This window comes from Aspergillus udagawae (genome assembly GCF_001078395.1).
Source record: "Aspergillus udagawae IFM 46973 DNA, scaffold_4, whole genome shotgun sequence".
NCBI lineage: Eukaryota > Fungi > Ascomycota > Eurotiomycetes > Eurotiales > Aspergillaceae > Aspergillus > Aspergillus udagawae.
Window position 1 is genome coordinate 68,844 of NW_025091267.1, and position 17,950 is coordinate 86,793.

At 52.6% G+C, this 17,950-nt stretch overlaps 8 protein-coding genes across 8 annotated transcripts; 4 read left to right on the plus strand and 4 right to left on the minus strand.

The window, feature by feature from the left end:
- Positions 1-291: 291 nt before the first annotated feature.
- Positions 292-2,041, minus strand: Aud_005385 (uncharacterized protein; the record flags this gene model as incomplete). Its single annotated transcript, XM_043290314.1, has 3 exons — positions 292-1,020; positions 1,117-1,585; positions 1,662-2,041. The coding sequence occupies 3 exons, from the start codon at positions 2,039-2,041 to the stop codon at positions 292-294; spliced, it is 1,578 nt and encodes a 525-aa protein (XP_043146249.1).
- A 677-nt stretch (positions 2,042-2,718) lies between these two features.
- Positions 2,719-5,124, minus strand: Aud_005386 (uncharacterized protein; the record flags this gene model as incomplete). The annotated part of the gene is made up of 7 exons (XM_043290315.1): positions 2,719-4,084; positions 4,140-4,265; positions 4,313-4,483; positions 4,536-4,595; positions 4,646-4,756; positions 4,820-4,875; positions 4,933-5,124. The coding sequence occupies 7 exons, from the start codon at positions 5,122-5,124 to the stop codon at positions 2,719-2,721; spliced, it is 2,082 nt and encodes a 693-aa protein (XP_043146250.1).
- Positions 5,125-5,503: 379 nt separating this feature from the next.
- On the plus strand, positions 5,504-6,903 carry Aud_005387 (uncharacterized protein; the record flags this gene model as incomplete). The annotated part of the gene is made up of 3 exons (XM_043290316.1): positions 5,504-5,767; positions 5,818-6,330; positions 6,391-6,903. 3 exons carry the CDS (start codon positions 5,504-5,506, stop codon positions 6,901-6,903), a joined length of 1,290 nt encoding a protein of 429 aa, XP_043146251.1.
- Positions 6,904-7,038: 135 nt separating this feature from the next.
- Positions 7,039-8,912, plus strand: Aud_005388.1 (uncharacterized protein; the record flags this gene model as incomplete). Its single annotated transcript, XM_043290317.1, has 3 exons — positions 7,039-7,567; positions 7,620-8,076; positions 8,129-8,912. 3 exons carry the CDS (start codon positions 7,039-7,041, stop codon positions 8,910-8,912), a joined length of 1,770 nt encoding a protein of 589 aa, XP_043146252.1.
- A 265-nt stretch (positions 8,913-9,177) lies between these two features.
- Aud_005388.2 (flavin-containing monooxygenase) lies at positions 9,178-10,975 on the plus strand (the record flags this gene model as incomplete). The annotated part of the gene is made up of 2 exons (XM_043290318.1): positions 9,178-9,248; positions 9,304-10,975. The coding sequence occupies 2 exons, from the start codon at positions 9,178-9,180 to the stop codon at positions 10,973-10,975; spliced, it is 1,743 nt and encodes a 580-aa protein (XP_043146253.1).
- Positions 10,976-11,037: 62 nt separating this feature from the next.
- On the minus strand, positions 11,038-12,097 carry Aud_005389 (SDR family NAD(P)-dependent oxidoreductase; the record flags this gene model as incomplete). Its single annotated transcript, XM_043290319.1, has 3 exons — positions 11,038-11,243; positions 11,306-11,852; positions 11,918-12,097. The coding sequence occupies 3 exons, from the start codon at positions 12,095-12,097 to the stop codon at positions 11,038-11,040; spliced, it is 933 nt and encodes a 310-aa protein (XP_043146254.1).
- Positions 12,098-12,703: 606 nt separating this feature from the next.
- Positions 12,704-14,654, minus strand: Aud_005390 (MDR family MFS transporter; the record flags this gene model as incomplete). Its single annotated transcript, XM_043290320.1, has 3 exons — positions 12,704-13,176; positions 13,231-14,299; positions 14,355-14,654. The coding sequence occupies 3 exons, from the start codon at positions 14,652-14,654 to the stop codon at positions 12,704-12,706; spliced, it is 1,842 nt and encodes a 613-aa protein (XP_043146255.1).
- Positions 14,655-16,373: 1,719 nt separating this feature from the next.
- Aud_005391 (Zn(II)2Cys6 transcription factor) lies at positions 16,374-17,657 on the plus strand (the record flags this gene model as incomplete). The annotated part of the gene is made up of 1 exon (XM_043290321.1): positions 16,374-17,657. The coding sequence occupies one exon, from the start codon at positions 16,374-16,376 to the stop codon at positions 17,655-17,657; it is 1,284 nt and encodes a 427-aa protein (XP_043146256.1).
- Between the last annotated feature and the right edge of the window lie 293 nt (positions 17,658-17,950).

The window sequence follows — 17,950 nt, forward strand, 5'->3', positions numbered from 1 at the left end:
CCATTTCAGTGGATCAGCAGCTGAGCGAAAGTGTATTCTAAATGCCTTTGCAGGCTCCTTGTCATTTTGTTCAGGTTGATAACTATGTTTTGTTCCTCGCAAGTATGGCAGCTTGCTTGTTATATTTCATTTGGCCTACACATGCGCAAGTACTTCACAGACAAGGGTAACATAGACAGCCATAGTTTATAAGCGAAATAATGTGCCCGTCATGGACCGTTCATAGGGACCTCGATACGTTGTTGGTCTAGAGCTTGATTTATGATTCCCGCGGAGTCGGTGGCGATCGAGTTATGTTTTGTTATCGCTGGCTCGAGATTGACTGGCGGTGGAGCCGGACGTTTCGTCTACCAATTCAGTTCGCAACGTTTGATTCTGAATGCCGAAACTCATGAGCAGTCCAGCCGCAGCAAAGCAAGCACACAAGATCCACATGCGGCTCAGACTCTGCGAATACGCTGCCTTGACTATCTGCGCCTCTTTATGGCTCAACGACTGGATCAGAGCCACATTTGCGGCAGCACTCTGACCCGAAAAGTCTTTGGCGACCTTCCCAGGAAGAAGCCTTTGGAGCATGTCTTGACGTGACTGCATCTCGTTCTGAAATACGACCCCGCCGATCACAATAGACACAGATGTAGAAAAGCTCCGGATAAAACCAAAAAAGGCCGTAGCTGTGGCAACGTCGTCTTGGTGAACGAACGATTGGAGAGCGATCAGGGTAGGTTGGAAGACGAGCCCAACGCCGAGCCCTCCGAGCAGCTCTAGGCCAATAATAGCGGGGATTGTCGACTTGTCGGACAAAAGAGTGAACAGCGAGAAGGCTAATGTGGTAAGGGCCATACCGAGATAGATCAATGGGAGATACCGGCCGGTGCGGCGGATGATGAAGCCGGCCATGAATCCTGTCACAGCCTGGATGACAGTCATTGGCATAAGTAGAAGGCCGGATTGAAGAGGGGTCAGGGAGCGGCTGGATTGAAAGTATAGTGGAAGAAAGTACCAGGATGAAACATTGACCTAGGCCATTCAAGATAGGCAAGTGTCAGTAAGTCGAGTCAAGAGTAGAGAGTTCGGTCTCTATGGGCGACGTGTATGTTCTAGGTCTGTCCTTACAAATCCGTGCATGAAGCAGACAAACAATGACGCATTGTTGGAGAAACGTCGTAGAATGCGCATCGGTATCAATGCTTTCTGCTCGGATATAATTTTCGCTTCATAGACCACGAAAGCCGCCAGTGTGAAGCCTCCGAACACGAGAAGACAGATCACCTTCGCGGATCTCCATGTGCTATAGACACCACCGATATTTAGACCTAGAAGCGGCATGGTAGTCAAACCCGTGATGGCCAGAGTCCCAAGCCAGTCGATTTGTCGCAAGCCGCTGCTGATTCCCGCTTGTCTCTCACGAACGCGGTCGAGACAGAAGAACAGAACAACAAACGAGACTCCACAACAAGGAAGGTTGATCCACCAGTTCCAGCGCCAGGAAACGTGCTCGGAAAAGGCACCCCCAGCCAGACGGCCAACGCCACTAGCAAGTCCCCATACGACGCCAGTCAGCCCATGGTAGAATCCTCTTTCTCTATCATTCAATAAGTCACAATCAGCCCCAGCTAATCTCACAAGGGTCATGAATCTTGTGGCAAGCAGAAACAAACCTCTCAGTAAACAAGTCACTGATGCAGATATTCACCAAAATCACTATTCCACCAGCCGCAGCACCTTGAATAGATCGGCCTGTTAGCATCATCCCCATCATTGTCGCAGCCGCACAGATAATCGATCCAGCTGCAAATATAAGAATGGCCAGGAGTAAAATGGATTTACGTCCCCATATATCCGACAGCTTCCCCCAGATGGGCGTCGACGCGGCGCTGGCGAGCTGGTACGCCGAGCCGATCCAGACATAGCTTCGTCCAGAGTGGAACGAAGACACAATTGTTGGGATTGTAGTGGTAGCAATGGTAAAGTCTAGTGCAGCGAGGAAGAGACAGAGCTGAATACTAGATTCGGTACCAGAATTGACATTTTCTGTCATGCATGACGAACAAGGAGTGAGAACAGGGCACCACTCAGCCGGATTTTATTTCGCCAACTGCCACCAGGTGGATTGCTTATAGCTTGGCTAATGGGATTGAATGGAGAACCCTCAGGCTGAGGCTCTGTAGTAGATGTGTTTTGGCAAGGAAGAATAGACTTGCGGATGTCTGTATTTGGTAATGGTGGAATGGAGGAGAGGGGTATTTGGTCCCCACTAGTTCCTAGGATGTTGGACGTAGCTGCCTTAGATGATGACATTTGGAAATCCAGTCAGGCCAGGGACGCGGAATTCTATGGCACTATGAACATAAATGTTGATTTCACGTATTGGAAAGGAGAGAGAGAGACTAAAGGTGGGACTATTCAATTGACAGTGCTGCCAAAAAACTGGCGGTGTGCTTCATTGAGGTCTCTGCAGGAAATACATATATCGTCTGCTGAAGATTAATAAGCTTTCTCATCAATGACCTTGAATCAATTGGACGACGGTGGTGGATATGCAAAACACATTTGGATTCAAACAGAGATACCATGAATTTATAATAGTAGGTTGGTTCTCATAATCTATTATGGGATCAAAAACCAAAGACAAGGATGATCTGGTGTATGGGACTGTCATTAATATAAACAATGTGACAACTGTATACCACTATGACTATGGATATGCAACCTAGGCTAAGGATGGCTGATAAATGACAACAGACCGTCCTTATCATCTTGACTAACCATGGGTCCAGATGCTAATGAACTATAGTTGATCGTCATCGGTTGCCTCTCCTTTCTCCATCTTATGAGTCGGACAACAGCCCAAGCCGCTATACAGAATGCTATGGTTGCAGCCCCCAACAGCCACGCAGACACCTGGCTGACTAGCCGGTCAATGACATGCTGGAAGAAAGTGCTCTGCAGCTCATTCTTGTCCTCCACGAGGAATCCATGGGAACCCAGGGCATACTCATCCGGCACTTCGGGCCACTTGTCCACACCATCCAGAATGGCCATGGCCATGCCGTTGTCGAGATGCATCTCAAAGTGACAGTGCAGCAACCACGCTCCCGGACAAGTCACCTGGTAACGCAGGACCACCCACATCGTTCCTGTAAACTCTGTCAGGAAGGTGTCACGGTAGGGGGGGTTGATCAGATTGAAGTTCTCTGGATGATCGGCGACGGCCTCGGCGACGGAGGAGTAGTTCCAGATTCCCTGACCAGAACCCAGTCGCCAGAACTTGTTGGCGTGCTTGTGCACGACGTGCGGGAAGTCAACCGGCCAGAGGGGCGAGTGACCCACCTGGAGGACGATATCCTGCCAGGTCCCATTCTGGGTGCGAATGATCAGATCATCGTCTCGAGCTTCGGGAGAGTTGACGTTGTACAACAGAGGATGGTACGCCGATCGGTCCGAGGGGTACTTCTTCTTGCCACTTAAAGTGAATTCCCAGGTCGTGTTGGCTTTACCTAGATACAGGACGTGCATTGCGTCGCCATCGCCGGTGAAGGGAGCCTTGGGCGGCCAGGGTGGCAGATCGAGTTTGTCCAGAAAGACGATCCCGTCGCGTGTCGGCCAGGCGTTGTAGTCGAAATAGGGCTGCGAGATTGTCGTGACGCCGAACCGATCGGCTGGCCGGCGAGCGTCCGGGTCGCCGTTCTTGTACCGTAAGATACCAAAGGCTGCGATCATCTGCGAGTAGCCACCGTCAGGCACGCGGATGGAGTAGTCCATTGGTTTCTTGTCGAGCCGGACCAGAGCCGAGTATCGCTCCCCGGCCCAGATCAGGAAGGTGTCTGCACGGCGTGGTTCGATGTAATGGCCGTCAACCTCGTAGATCCACATCTCGTGCTCGTCGATCGTGGGCTGCAAGGTTTTAAACGTCGAGCCTCCAACCCAGTTGATACTGACCCATCGATCGCGGGCGTCAACCTCGATGATCTCCGTGGGACCGGTGTAGGGAACGCAGCCCTCTTGTAATCCTGGAGGAATGGCGGAGACGTTGCCGTCCTTAAGCCACGGGCCTTCGGTGGAAGGAACGAATGGGAAACAACTGTAGTTGTCAATATTGCTCTTCTCAATCTGGAAGAGACGAAACATGGACATACCCTTTGTCGGTGATGGTATCATTTGGCCAGCTTCTGAGCATAAACGGGATTTGCTTGTCAATGAGCCACTGGTGATCAGGGCAATACACGCTCCCCTTTCCGTTGATCAAAATACTATCGACACAGCTAGGACAGTCAGTATGTGAAGTTGGGGAATAGAATCCTGCCCGTACAATATCTGGAGATGGCTGTTTGCGTCAGCCTCTTTGTATTGGGATGAGTTGTAGTAATCCCAGTCTGAGAGCATAATAATCCGAGGATCACTGGCAGCGCGTTCCATGGCTTGGATCTCAACTGGATCTTCGCTGATCATTGCCCACGGTCCTGGAGTTCCTGGCTTCCGTCTAGAATGCGTTAGTATTGATTATTGCAGAGCAATAAGCACATGCGGATCACCGAATAAAGAGCGCCCCGTAGAGACCATCCAACAAGGTGGCTCGCGAATGAGAATGGTACCTGGATTGATCAGTCGCAAGTTTGCGTTTAGGAAAGCACTTAGTACAGACCAGTATTGACCGGGAGGATATGCAGTGAAGCGATAGACATAACTCTCGCCGGGCTCAATAGGCGTTTGACTCAGGCCGGGAACGCCATCGGACCACGGGGTATCTTGCATCCTGTCAAGTCGTCATCAGACCTCATAATGCCTTGTAGAGTAACCAAGGACAGCCTAGGCTTACAGAATTCCATGCCAATGGATGGTGGTATTCTGGTGCATATGATTGTGGACGACGATCTGGAGGACTATAAGCCTTCATAGTCCCGAAGTATTCTGAAGTGATAAAGACCGTACTTCCACATCGTCGCCCTCATCGAAAATCAAAGTAGGAGACGGAAACTGGCCATTTGTCCTGATCATATCGCGACTTTGGCCATTGGGAGCACCTTCTTCCCAGGTCAGAGTAAGTTCGCGTTTGACGTGCGCGGCAAATGCAGTGAGCACATGGCTCAAGAACAGGAACAGTATTGTGAAACGACGCTCCATGTCGAATAGTAGAAATACCAAAAGGGAAGAAAGAGTTGGGGAGCAAGGTCGGATGTGGTCAGCACCACAAGAAGCACAGTGGGAGAACCAGGCATGAACTGCTCGGGCTCGCGTCTGCAGGAGATGAACCAGAAAAAGTCACTTGTCAATATACCTGAACTTATTTAATTGTAAGATTATCTGGATACTCTCACTGTGATTGGATTGAAATGAACCTCTTACATCGTATCTTCGGGGACCGAAGCGCCCTTTCGGATGTCGTAGCCGAGGGACAATCGCTGCGGCAGTTTTCAGTTTCTGCATTTAATAATAGACTCAGCTAGGCCATGTAAGCCATAAGCCAGGATACATCTAGAGTGATACGACTGAAATCTCAACCATGACGAAGACACCCCAAGCCCCTGCCCTGGAGGTCTTTGCTGACCGGATCAGTGCGGCGGCCAAAGTCATCACAGCCTTCTGTGCTTCCACGGGCCATCCACATCCTTCCTTCGATGATATCCAACTCAATGGCCTCGACACATTACCCTCATCTGCACCTGCTGAGGTTCAAGAGGCTCGACAGGCCATTCTCGAGAGTACCTATCGACTCCAGCAGCTCATCATCGAGCCCAACCAGTACCTAGCACGATTAGCAGTCTACGTGAGTGTACAACAAGGTCCAATGACAAATGGAATGCTGAAGGTAAATAGCCTCAGCATCTTGCCGCAATTCAATGGCTCTGTCACTTCAAAATCCCCTCTCTCGTGCCGCATGAGGGCACCATCTCGTACCCCGATCTCGCGGCCGCGGCCCACGTACCACTCCACCAGCTCAAGAGCATCACCCGCATGGCTATCACGGGGAGTTTCCTTCAAGAGCCGGTCTTGAACCAGGTTGCGCACAACAAGACATCCGCGTGTTTCGTATCGAACCCGTCCCTGTGCGACTGGGCGCTGTTCTTGGCTGAGGATTCGGCACCGATGGCGCCCAAGCTGGTCGAGGCGACGCAGCGATGGGGCGAGACAACTAAGAAGACAGAGACTGCATTCAATCTGTCCCTCCATACGGACTTGTCATTTTTCGACTACCTGTCGAGCTCTCCCGAGTTTACCCAGCGGTTTTCTGGGTACATGAAGAACGTGGCCAAGGGCGAGGCTACGAACATCAAGCACTTGGTTCAGGGATACGACTGGGCAAGTTTGGGTAATGCTACTGTAGTGGATGTACGCTAATATTTCATGTCCTGCTCAAGCTTCCCATTTTGCTGATTTGACTCACAATAGGTTGGTGGCTCCAGCGGCCACGCCAGCATTGCTCTGGCTGAAACCTACCCGCAGCTAAGATTCATCGTCCAAGACCTTCCCCTGGTCATTGAAACTTCTCAACCGCAGGTCCCTGATGCCATGCGCTCGCGAATTACATTTCAGAGCCACGATTTCTTCACCCCGCAGCCCGTGCGCGACGCAGATGTGTATCTGCTCCGTATGATCCTACACGACTGGCCGCGCGAAGAAGCACAAAAAATCCTGTCTCACCTGGCTGCTGCCCTTCGGCCTGGCGCTCGCATTATTGTGATGGACACCATCCTTCCGAATCCCGGGAGTGTACCGGTTAGCGAGGAGGCGCTGCTGCGAGTGCGGGATATGACGATGATGCAGACGTTCAACAGCCATGAGCGTGGGATGGACGAGTGGGAGGAACTGGTGCAGGCCGCAGATTCAAAATTGAACATCACCCGGGCTATCCAGCCTGTGGGTAGCGCAATGACGATCTTAGAGGTTGGCCGGGACCAGTAGCGATAGCCTCGGGTTGACCAGCTTCGGTCCCCGAAGGACGCACCAGTGCACATGTTACTTAAGCAAAGAACTCTGTCAGAATCATATCCACAAACTCCCTTAGGTACAGTATTTGAACATAGAATCAATGTCGGAATGCTCTCCATCAAGCAAGTTATCCTAGGTGTCGCCTCCGTCTATCCATTTACCGGGTACAACCCTCTATCCCCTGTAACGGTACTCGACCCGGACTCTAACATCACCTACAACGACATCCGCACAAGCACGTATGTCGAAGAATTTCTCAACATCCAGTATGCCTACGACACAAGCGGAAGCCATCTCTTTTCGCCTCCAAGGCCTTATATCCCCAGCTCAAACAGCATAATCAACGCCACCTTCCCGGGAGCTGCATGTCCTCAGCCGCATATCCCCCTCCCCGCGGACCCATACACAGTCCTCGCCAATGTCTCAGAGGACTGTTTGACTCTCCGCATTGCACGGCCTGCAGGCACAGGCACGACCCGAAATGAGCACAAATTGCCCGTGATGGTCTTTATCTACGGCGGCGGCAGTACCGTGGGAACCATCTACGACGGCTCCTACGACCCAGTCGGACTTATCAGACGAGCCGTTGACCTTGGAACGCCGATGGTGTATGTAGCTATGAATTATCGTGTGAATTGTACGTCTCTGCCACATTATCCGTGCGATCCGCAACTACTGACTGTCACTAGTGTTCGGTTTCGCGGATTTCCCAGCTTTACGCGCGACCAACTCGACCAACGTCGGTCTCCAGGATCAGCGCCTCGCGCTTGACTGGGTCAGGAGGAACATTGCGTTGTTTGGCGGGGATCCAGACAATGTGACGCTCTTCGGGGAGGACGCAGGTGCAGTGTTTGCGAGCCTGCATATGCTGGCATCTTCGGATGACGAGTGTCTTCCGGTTCATCGGGTCATTGCGCAGAGTGGTGCGGTTACCTCCCTTGCTGGTGTGGCCGGGAATACTAGCGCGAGTAATTCTTTGGATGTTGCAAGGACGATCGGCTGTCTTGATTCGTCTGGGACTGTTTTGGAAGGAATGAATGCTACCGCCGTGATACAGTGTCTGCGAGAACAACCCTTGGAGCTTCTGGTGAACAACACGTTCGAGGTGGCCTACAAAGTGAGCCCGGGAGATGGCTTCGAGGCTTTGTGAGTTCTCGAACCTACAGACAGAAAGAAAGCCTGAACTCACCAGTGACAGCATACCCACCGTTGATGGCACGATCCTGCCTTCAGCACCCTCGACGTTAATGTCAACTGACCGCCTCCTGAATAAGAGCATTCCACTCATCATCGGCTGGAACCGCGACGAGGCGTCCCTCCACGTCCCAACGAGCATAAAGACCCAATCGGACATTGCAAACCTCCTAGCTGGCAATTATCCGTCTCTCAACGCGTCGAGTGTTGTAGACCTGCTCGCCCTCTACCCGGAGTCCGACTATCAAGTCCAAAATGTGGAGAAAGGAGCACAAATGACCCCGGCCTGGCATGCCGCATCGGCCGTCGTGCGCGATCTGACGGTAACCTGCCCCTCACTTTACCAAGCCTGGTCGCTATTCCAGCATGCCCTCTCCTCAGCACAGAAACCGGACATCTATCTGTACGAACTGCAACAAACACCCTTCGCAGCGGCTCTTGCGCAACAGGGAAAAGCGTACCTGGGCGTCACTCACTTCTCAGACGTGCCGTATGTTTTCAACAACCTACAGAGTAGATACTATATGTCCGACCCGGCTGAATTGGCGCTCGCAGCTCGGGTGAGTGGAAGCTGGGCTGAATTCGCATCGGGACGGAGACCGGGGAGCAAGGGGACTTTGGCGGAGTGGGAGGTTGCCTTTTCCTCCTCAGCCGATAGGGTACCAAGCCTAGAAACAGCGAGATACAGGGCGATTGGAGGAAACGATGACGGGATGCGACAGGTCGGAAAGAAGCTGTCACGGAGGTGTGAGTCGATTATCAGATTGGCAGGGGAGTTGAAGACTTGACGAATCGTGGTACCTAGACTGCTCTAGATGCAGCTGCCTGTAAAGTTTCGGACATGCTAGCCCAGTCTAATTGAAGCTATTGGCCCAGACGGATACCGAGTGCCAATCCTTTCGTAGTCCGAGCGGCCGACGTTATTGGTCATGTCGGGTCAACGCTCATTGGGCGTGCATTGCATTGTTTGAGGCATATCAGACGAGACCAAGTATTCCAGAACGAGGCCTTTCCGCCTGCATAGACGGTCTAATCGCAATAGTAAGCACCACAATGGCGAGCACACAGCAGATAGACGTCGTTGTTGTAGGAGCTGGCTTTGGAGGGCTATGGATAACTCATAGGTACCCCACTCCAATGGCATGAACGGCGCCCAGAAGCGCATACTGACGTGTACAGACTTCGAAATGCCGGGCTGAATGTCCTCTGCGTCGAAAAAGCCCCCCAGGCCGGTGGCGTCTGGTATTGGAACTGTTATCCGGGGGCTCGAGTCGACAGTCGATACCCCGTTTACCAGTATACCGATCCGGAGCTCTGCCAGGACTGGACCTGGAGCGAGTTGTTGCCCGGATACGAGGAGCTCCGGCGGTATATCGCGTACGTGCTGGAAAAGTGGCAGCTGCACAGACACATCCAGTACAACACCACGGTGGCAGGGGCGCAATTCGATGAGTCCACTCACCAGTGGACGGTTGAGTGCGTCGGGGCGGATGGTTCTCACACAGAGCTCCGCAGTCGCTGGTTCATCCTCGCTCTCGGCTTCGCCACCAAGCCCTATATCCCCAATATCCCAGGTCTGGACACCTTCGCTGGTCCGTGTTTCCATTCCGCCGCCTGGCCGCAGGATGGAATCGACCTGGATGGGAAGAGAGTGGCTGTTGTGGGCACGGGAGCCAGCGCAGTCCAGATCATCCAGACCATTGCCGAGCAGGTGGGCCATCTGACCGTCTACCAGCGAACGCCCTGCACTGCAGTCCCGGCCCGGCAGCGCCCCCTCAGCGCCGAGGAGCAGCAGATGCTGAAAGACAGCGGCGAGTTGGCCGCCCTGCTGCGACAGGCCAAGTACGAAAAGTTCGGCGGACAGGATGTCGGGTTCGTCCCGCGTCGGTGGCACGAGGATGATGAACAGCAGCGGCGGGAGGTGTTCGAGGCGGCCTGGGAGAAGGGCGGTTTCCACCCTTTACTGTCGACATACTTTGACGTCTTCGTAAATGAGGAGGTCAATAGGGCAGCGTGGCGGTTCTGGGCCGAAAAGACCCGCGAACGGATCAAGGACCCGAGATGCAAAGATCTGCTGGCCCCCCTGGAGGCAGTGCATTTGTTTGGGGGAAAGCGCACGCCGTTTGAGATCAACTATTATGAGACATTCAACCGAGAGAACGTCGACTTGGTCGATAGCAAGACCTCCCCGATTGTTGAGTTCACCAAGGACGGCATTGTCACGCAGGAGGAGGGCCTCAAACGGTTCGATGTGATTGTGCTCGCAACAGGATTTGACACCAACACAGGAGCATTGACCGCAATCTCCATCCGGGACACGGAAGGGAGGACGCTCAAGGACCGCTGGCAGGATCCAGAAACAGGAGTCAGGACCAATCTGGGTCTGTCCACCAGCAAGTTCCCCAACATGTTCTTTTTCTATGGACCCCAGGCCCCGACCGCGTTTTCCAACGGGCCGGCTTGCATCGAGCTGCAGGGCGAGTTTGTCGAACGACTCATCCTGGACATGACAGCCAGAGGAATAACAAGAGCTGAAAACACGGTGGATGCTGAGACGAAGTGGAAGGACTTGACGCAGCGTCTGTGGGACCGTTTTGTTTTCTCGTCGACGACTTCGTCGTACTACACCGGGGCGAATATTCCGGGCAAGAAGCGGGAGCCGTTGAACTGGTTCGGAGGGTTCCCCAGCTACCACCAGGCGCTGACCGGCTGCCGTGAGAATGATTATCAGGGTTACAAACTGGCGTCTCTCGTGGAGAAGATACGGTCTGCCCCGGCTGCGTTGGAGGTGAAGGCCCCCATGGTTGTCGAAACGCCTGTCTTGGTAATGTTGCCAGTACAAGCTAAATAAGGTCTAGCCACAGTTCCATAGGAGTATAGGTGGAATGCATTTCAAATACACGATCCAAACATCTAATAAGAGCTTGGCTTATTGGACACATAACCCCCATCCACCAGCAGCACTAACCCATTGCAGTACGCACCAGCTTTGGACGCAAGATACACAATCGTCCCTCCAATCTCCTGGGAGTCCCCAAACCGCTCCTCCGGCGCCAAAGCCATGGGTAACCGGCCGTTAGTCGCCTTGCAGAAGCTGCCCATCATGTCTGTGTTGAAGTCTACGCCAGTCAGCAAATCGCGCACTCATCATCAGATCTGACAAAGAAGGAACAGAACCTACACCCCGGCGCGACGATGTTCACGCGTATTCTCCACGGCGCTAGATACGTCGCCAGATTCTTCATCATATGGGTTGTCCCCGCTTTGCTGGCCCCGTATATAAAGGCCGAGTTGTCCCGCCCGAACCCGCCGACGCTGCTGACTGTGATCACCTGGCTGCGGATATACTGGCGGCTGGTTCCAGCACTGGCAATGCCGTTGCCATTGGTCGGCGCACCGGGGGAACCCGCCCCAGCAGCACGCACCTTATTTCCCTTGTCCAGTAACTCGAGAAAGGCAAAAGTCACCATCAGCGCGGCGGTGGTGTTGGTCTCGAACACGGCCGCATAGTCCTCGAAGGACTTTTGAAACCAGTAGTCTCGCACCTTGGCGATGTCCCATTTGGGCGTGGGTCGGGTATTGTGCGGGCCCAAATTCGGCGTCGAGATGCCGGCGTTGTTGATGAGAAGATTGATGTAGCCGTCTTGGGCGGTGATGTGGTCGACGGCGGACTGGAGCTCGGCGTGTGAGGTGATGCTGCACTGGAGAGGGTGAATGTTGTTGAATTTCTAGCAGGCAAGGTAACAACGTCAGTGAACTGCCAATGAGCGCAGTCAGGATGTAAGGAGATTACCGCTTCTTTGGCGGCTTTCTGTAGGACTTCCAATCGCCGTCCGATTATGTAGACCTTGGCTCCATTGGCCTCGAGAGCCTTGGCCATCATGAGTCCTAGACCTGTGCCACCGCCAGTGACGACGGCAATGCAGCCGGCTAGATCGAATAGATTCGTCGAGTGGAGCGAGGTCGATGCCATTGTGGACTGGAGGACTTGCTGAGGCGAGAATGCCCTTGGTGTCTCCGCTGTCGATGGCTTCTGTCAATGAGATCTAGATATGACTCTTTCATGCCCGTGTCGAGCCCAAGTGCCGCAGCAGCAGTTGCAGACGCAGACCTCATGTCGAAAATATCGGTCTTCGGGGTCCGAGTGTCACTTGACGGACGGACAAGGCAAACCGGCGAGACTCACCCATTGCTATCGGTAAACAAAGCGTTTCTCCTATTGGTCAAGGGTCACATCATTACTGTGATGGCCTTGTAGTCCTAAAACTGCATTCAGGAACCCATCATGTGCGTGTCGTGCTAAACTTGTTGAATGAGACTATACAAACTATTCTGCTAGTAGTATTGTACATGGCAGGAGCACATCAATACTGGAGAGAGTTCTATCTAATGGCTGCGAGTTTCTGCTAAGTATTACTATGGACGAGAAGGGCTAAAGTTTACAACGGCAATAGTAATCAGACTCCCCAAAAGAATGTGCCTTTTTAAGCTCCGGTCAACCCAAGTGGGTCATCCATGCTGTAGCGCTGTGCACAAAATCTGTTCGCGAGCTAGACAACAATATAGACAGGCATGACGGCTAAACCTGAGTGCCAGCATCCCATTTCGGCTTCGTGGTTGTTGCGCCATTGGCAGTTGACGGTCCCTTCCCAGGACCCATTCCCGGTTGCCCTGACCCAGGGCCACCAGCCCCTCCTGGGCCTCCTTTCTGAGCCTTTACGCTCTTCCACTCCATAAGGGTAGACGCCACAACACACGCGCAGGAGGCCGCCAAAGCGACACGAAATACGTCTATTACCGCCCCATTGTATCCGTTCAAAAATCGTGGCAGGTCCTGAGGGCTCACGCGATCTTGAATACTCGTCACTCCGCTGTCAGTCAGGTTGGCGATATCACCCAGGTTGGCGGATAGTTTGTTGCTGAATATGGCCTGGTCCACAGACAGGAACACCGAACCACCCAGGGACTGCGCGAAGAAAATCAAGGAGATACCGATTGGAGCATCTTGGCGAGGAAGGACGGCCTGGGCGGCCAAAGAGGCTTGTTGCATGCCTAGATTATATGTTAGAACCGCCTCGAACGAATGCATAGGCAACGAAGACATACTCATTCCGCATCCAACCGCCCAGAAGATCTGGTAGCCGATCCATTTGCCTTCGCTGATGTGTGGGGTGAATGTTGTGAGCAGACCAGCCCCAATAGACATAAGCACGGATCCGCCAATCATGAACGGCGTGTAGTAGCCGAGTCGATGGATCAGGAAACCAGCTACGAGACTGGCGATCGCAGATGAGATGACGGTGGGTAACATCATGACACCCGAGTGGACTGGAGACGCGGACTTGATGGCCTGAAACCAAATTGGGAGGTAGTACGTGAACGTCATCATGGCAGCAGTAACCATGAGAGTGAAGGCAACTCCGGCGGCGATGCTGCGCTGCTTGATGACCCTGGGAGGAATGGTGGCTTTTTCCTGAAGCCAGATCTGAATCCCGACGAAGGCCAGCAGCAATACTCCTGCCAGAACTAAAAGCGCGATAATGCGTCCATTATTCCAGGCATAGGTCGCCCCTCCCCATTGCAAAGCCAGGAGCAGGCACACCACTCCTGGGATCAGGCATAGATTTCCCAGTGGATCGATCTGCAGAAACTGCTCGCGTATCGGAGTGCCTGCCTTGCGCGCAGGAGGCATCTGGAGCATCAGCACGAGTACCATTATAGTGACTGCGCCAATGGGCAAGTTGATGTAGAAGCACCAGCGCCAGGTGACATTTTCGGTGAAGCCACCACCAATCAGGGGACCTGTGACAGATGCGATGGCGAAGATGACGCTAACAATGCCCGAGTAGATGGGTCGCATGTGCAATGGGACGGTGAAGAAGGTGATGATTACACTTCCACCAAATATCCCCGATGATCCCAGGCCAGCGATTGCGCGACCAACGATGAGTACTGTCGAATTGGGCGCGGCACCGCAGATAGCAGACCCGATTTCGAAGATGACCACCGCGGTCAAAAACACCCATTTTGGATTGTAGAACGAGTAGATCTTGCCAAAAAGCAGCTGAAACGCGCAAAAGGTCAGGAGATATGCGCTACCGTACCAACCGACATCGTCGATAGAGTTGAACTCATTCGTGATATGGGGGATGGCGTTGACGATGATGGTGCGATCCTATGGCGTGACAGTCAACAATCAAGGAAGCTTGACTGAGGAGAGGACGACCTACCAGTGCGGTGAGAAAGCCAGCAAGATAAAGGGAGATGATGATTGAGTAGAGCTTGAGACCTTTTGGATACTCGACCGCAGGACCCATCCCAGGTCCAAAGGGTTTTCCACCACCGGGGCCACCGGGGCCACCGGGGCCACCTGGAGGACCTGGTTTCGCTTCAGGTTTGGATTCGACAACACCTTGAGGTTTCTCTGACGGATGCGCTGATGCTGGTGGCTGCTGCTGCTTCTCCTGTTGCGTGTCCAGGGGCTGCTCTTCCACGGCTGCTGCCGTTGTGTCCGACGTTCCTTCGGTCATTATTGATAAAACATGAATCACAAAACAAAAGAAAAACGGGTGGTCAAGAATATTAAGAGATTTACGAGAAGAAAGGATAATGGGAAGCAAAAGCGAATGACAAAGCGAAACAGCAGACAATCACAGCCAGGACCTGATCCCTCCCATAGGGGCTTCGTTCTTGGCTGTGTGGAGGACTGATACACACAGGACGGGAAAAATACATAGTCCGGGAATGCGCTGTGTGTCTGGGGGAGAGGACAGGCGAACTGGGGACAGACAGAGTCGAGTATATCCCCTGATGTCCATACAGGGGTGTCTACCTGTTTTTAGACTCGTAAATGAATCCGATTGGCTTTCCTGGGCTCTAATTTGTTGTGGGGATGGCTCGAACGCTTCAACTCTCTTTGTGTGGACGGTAGGATTATTGGTGGCTTCGGCCAAGGAAAGAGAGGAGGGGCAAGACAAGACCTGACAAGCATTGCGGCCCCCCTTGGGAAAAGAGTTCCCTGTCCAATCTCAGCCAATATTCGGAGTCCGAAGCAACAACACTAGCGGGGCTAGGCAGCATGGGCCCCTTGGGCCCTAGGTTTAGCAATTTAACGAATCGCTTAGGTACCAGGCTGTCTACTGTCTACCCTCTGCAAGGCGCAGAGCTCCACCATCAGCGGCTAGACTATCTCCAATACGGAGAAAGAGGCCGAATCTGATGTACTTGGCTTAAGTTACCCAATAGACAGTCTCGGACTCTGACTAACTTCCGGGCTTGTTCTTGTGACTCTGTATGCTAATCTCGTGTTAACCCCACAAGGGGGTATTTGCTTTGGCTCACTGCAAGGGTGAAAATATCAGAGGAAACGGTGCCATTAGATATTTTTTTCATATTAGTTAATTTATCAACCAATTGCTGGAATAGAGGGGCAGCCGAAAATCAGCCTCCGAGTAACTTTAAATCATATGGATTAGCACATTCGTAACCCTATTCAGACTATGCAAAGCCTATAATCAAAAGAATGCTTAGTGCGTGTACACGTCATCATCTTAGATGAGGGAATATTTGTCACTCCGAAGCAGCAGGCACATGGTGTGATAGTGCGCTGCATCATATGCTAGAAGACGGTCACCAGCACACTACGTTGGTTAGTGTGAGCATTAGCCCAATACCTATTTAAATGTATTCGTGCGCCCAAAAAGGAGTTTGGTACAGGTTTAGATGTAACACTATAAGTTTTAGAGAAGCACTTGACGCTCAAACCGTGAAATATGCCAACAGGACTGGAATGGGTTCGTCATGTAAGGGGTTGCGTCCTACCAATGATTCTCGAATCATTGCCCAAACAGAAGTGTTATGGACTGCCCTCTCTCCATATAGGGATTATTCCTGCTTTTGACCAGCGACGTTCCAGACAACAAGATGACTGACTCGCCATAGGCTATTGATGATCGAAATGCGTCTATGTGCCGCGCCATGGTTAGCTTATCAGATGGCCAAAGTCACTAGGCAACCCACGGATGCATCAGGCTAAATCCTTCAGTGCAGCGCTAAATAAAGCCACTCCTGTAGATAAGCCTCGTAACGAAGCGAAACGGGGCCAGAAATGGTATTGATCAGTTTATAATTGACTGAGCACCTGCCATAGCTAAAGGAGGCCACTCTGATCACAGTGGGGACTGTGACATAGCAGAGATCCACGAAGAGAAGTATAGTAACCGGCAGATGAAAAGCGTCTGCACACCCCAATGGCAGAGTCTTCCGGTTCTACACCCCAGAAAGACCAGCCGCAGGTCAAGTTGCGATCGGCCTGCGACCGCTGCTCATCCAACAAAGTCAAGTGTAGTCAGGAAAGACCCGAGTGTCAGCGATGTCGTTCACTCAATCTACCCTGCCACTACAGTCGGTCATTGCGGATGGGGAAGCCTCCTCGATCTCGGCAGCGATCCAGTAGAGCTTGCTGCCATCATGACCATGGCGAGAATTCGCCGAGTCTCGAACATTTTAAGCCGGCTGCTGCTGCTGCTACAACGGACACTGCTGCCATTCCAAAGTCCATGCTCGGCGATCCCTTGCCCTCGCAAGACAACGAGGTAATGGGCACACTAGTACATAACTGGCCGGGCGAGTTTGACTATGAGTCGATTCTAAATGATGTCGATCCCTCTCTCCAGCCACTCTCCCCAGACCTTTCCGACATACTGGGAGACTCGACGGCAATAGCTCCAGGTCACAGTCAGCCGCGGTTATCTGACTGCCCCGGCAACCTGTCCGATTTGTCCAGGCAACAAGTCCGGTCGATGTCCAAGATGCTGCAATCCACACCCCATAATGCCATATACGAAAGGCTAAGTCCGATCAGCCTCGCTGGGTTCGCTTTCCCAGCCACAGGAACGAATTCAGACAATCAGCATGTTATTGAAACAGCGGTTTCCACAGGTCCGAGTCCGACATGCTCGTCCGATCATCGGTGTGTCCGCCGGGCCATGGAGACTCTGGACTGTCTGTATCGAGTCTGCTCCTCAGCCACTTCATCTGGTTCTGGCCGCAGCAATCCAAGCGTCGATGACATCCTTCAGGTCAACGGCGAGGCCATGGAGGCCGCCGCGGCCCTCCTGGCATGTCCGTGCACTAAGGACTTCTGCCTCCTCATCATTCTCGCAATAATCCCTTGCAAGGTGCTTGCCGGGTACCAGGCCGTTGTCAACATGCGCGACCCACATATTCAGGTCCCAGCAGGCGAGGCAACTCTCTGTCGTCCAATTGCTGTTGGAGCCTATACCCTAGATGAACACGCTAGCCGCATGGTGATTATCCAGGTGGTTCTTGCCAAGTTGCGAGAATTGAGCAGGTTCGTCCAGACTTATATCGACACCTTCTGCTTCGATGCCAGCAAGAACCGCCAGGGTCACTGTGGTCTGGTATACCGGACCCTGGGGTTATTTATTCAAAGCCGGCTAGGTACCACCACGGACGGACTGCAGGAAAGACTGGCAGCCTTGGTGGGAGACGGGAGATCTGAATTCAAATGAGAATCATGCAGGTATGGGTAGTTTTATCTCGGGTTGTTGAGGAGGAGTTGTGTGTCGGTGGTTTGTCCTGGCGTTGAGGTCGATTTTTGTATTTTCCACCGTCCGCAATTGAAATGCGATGACACCTGGTGAGGACATTGTGCGAGGATTATAACGAGCATAATCTATCTCTCTTATGATCTATCACTAGCCCAATATATGTATCCAGTGTCCCTTGCCTCGTGGATTAGCTACTACAAGAGGCTGACCATTGGTGAAAAGCTCATACCATCAAGCGCAATACAATAAGGATC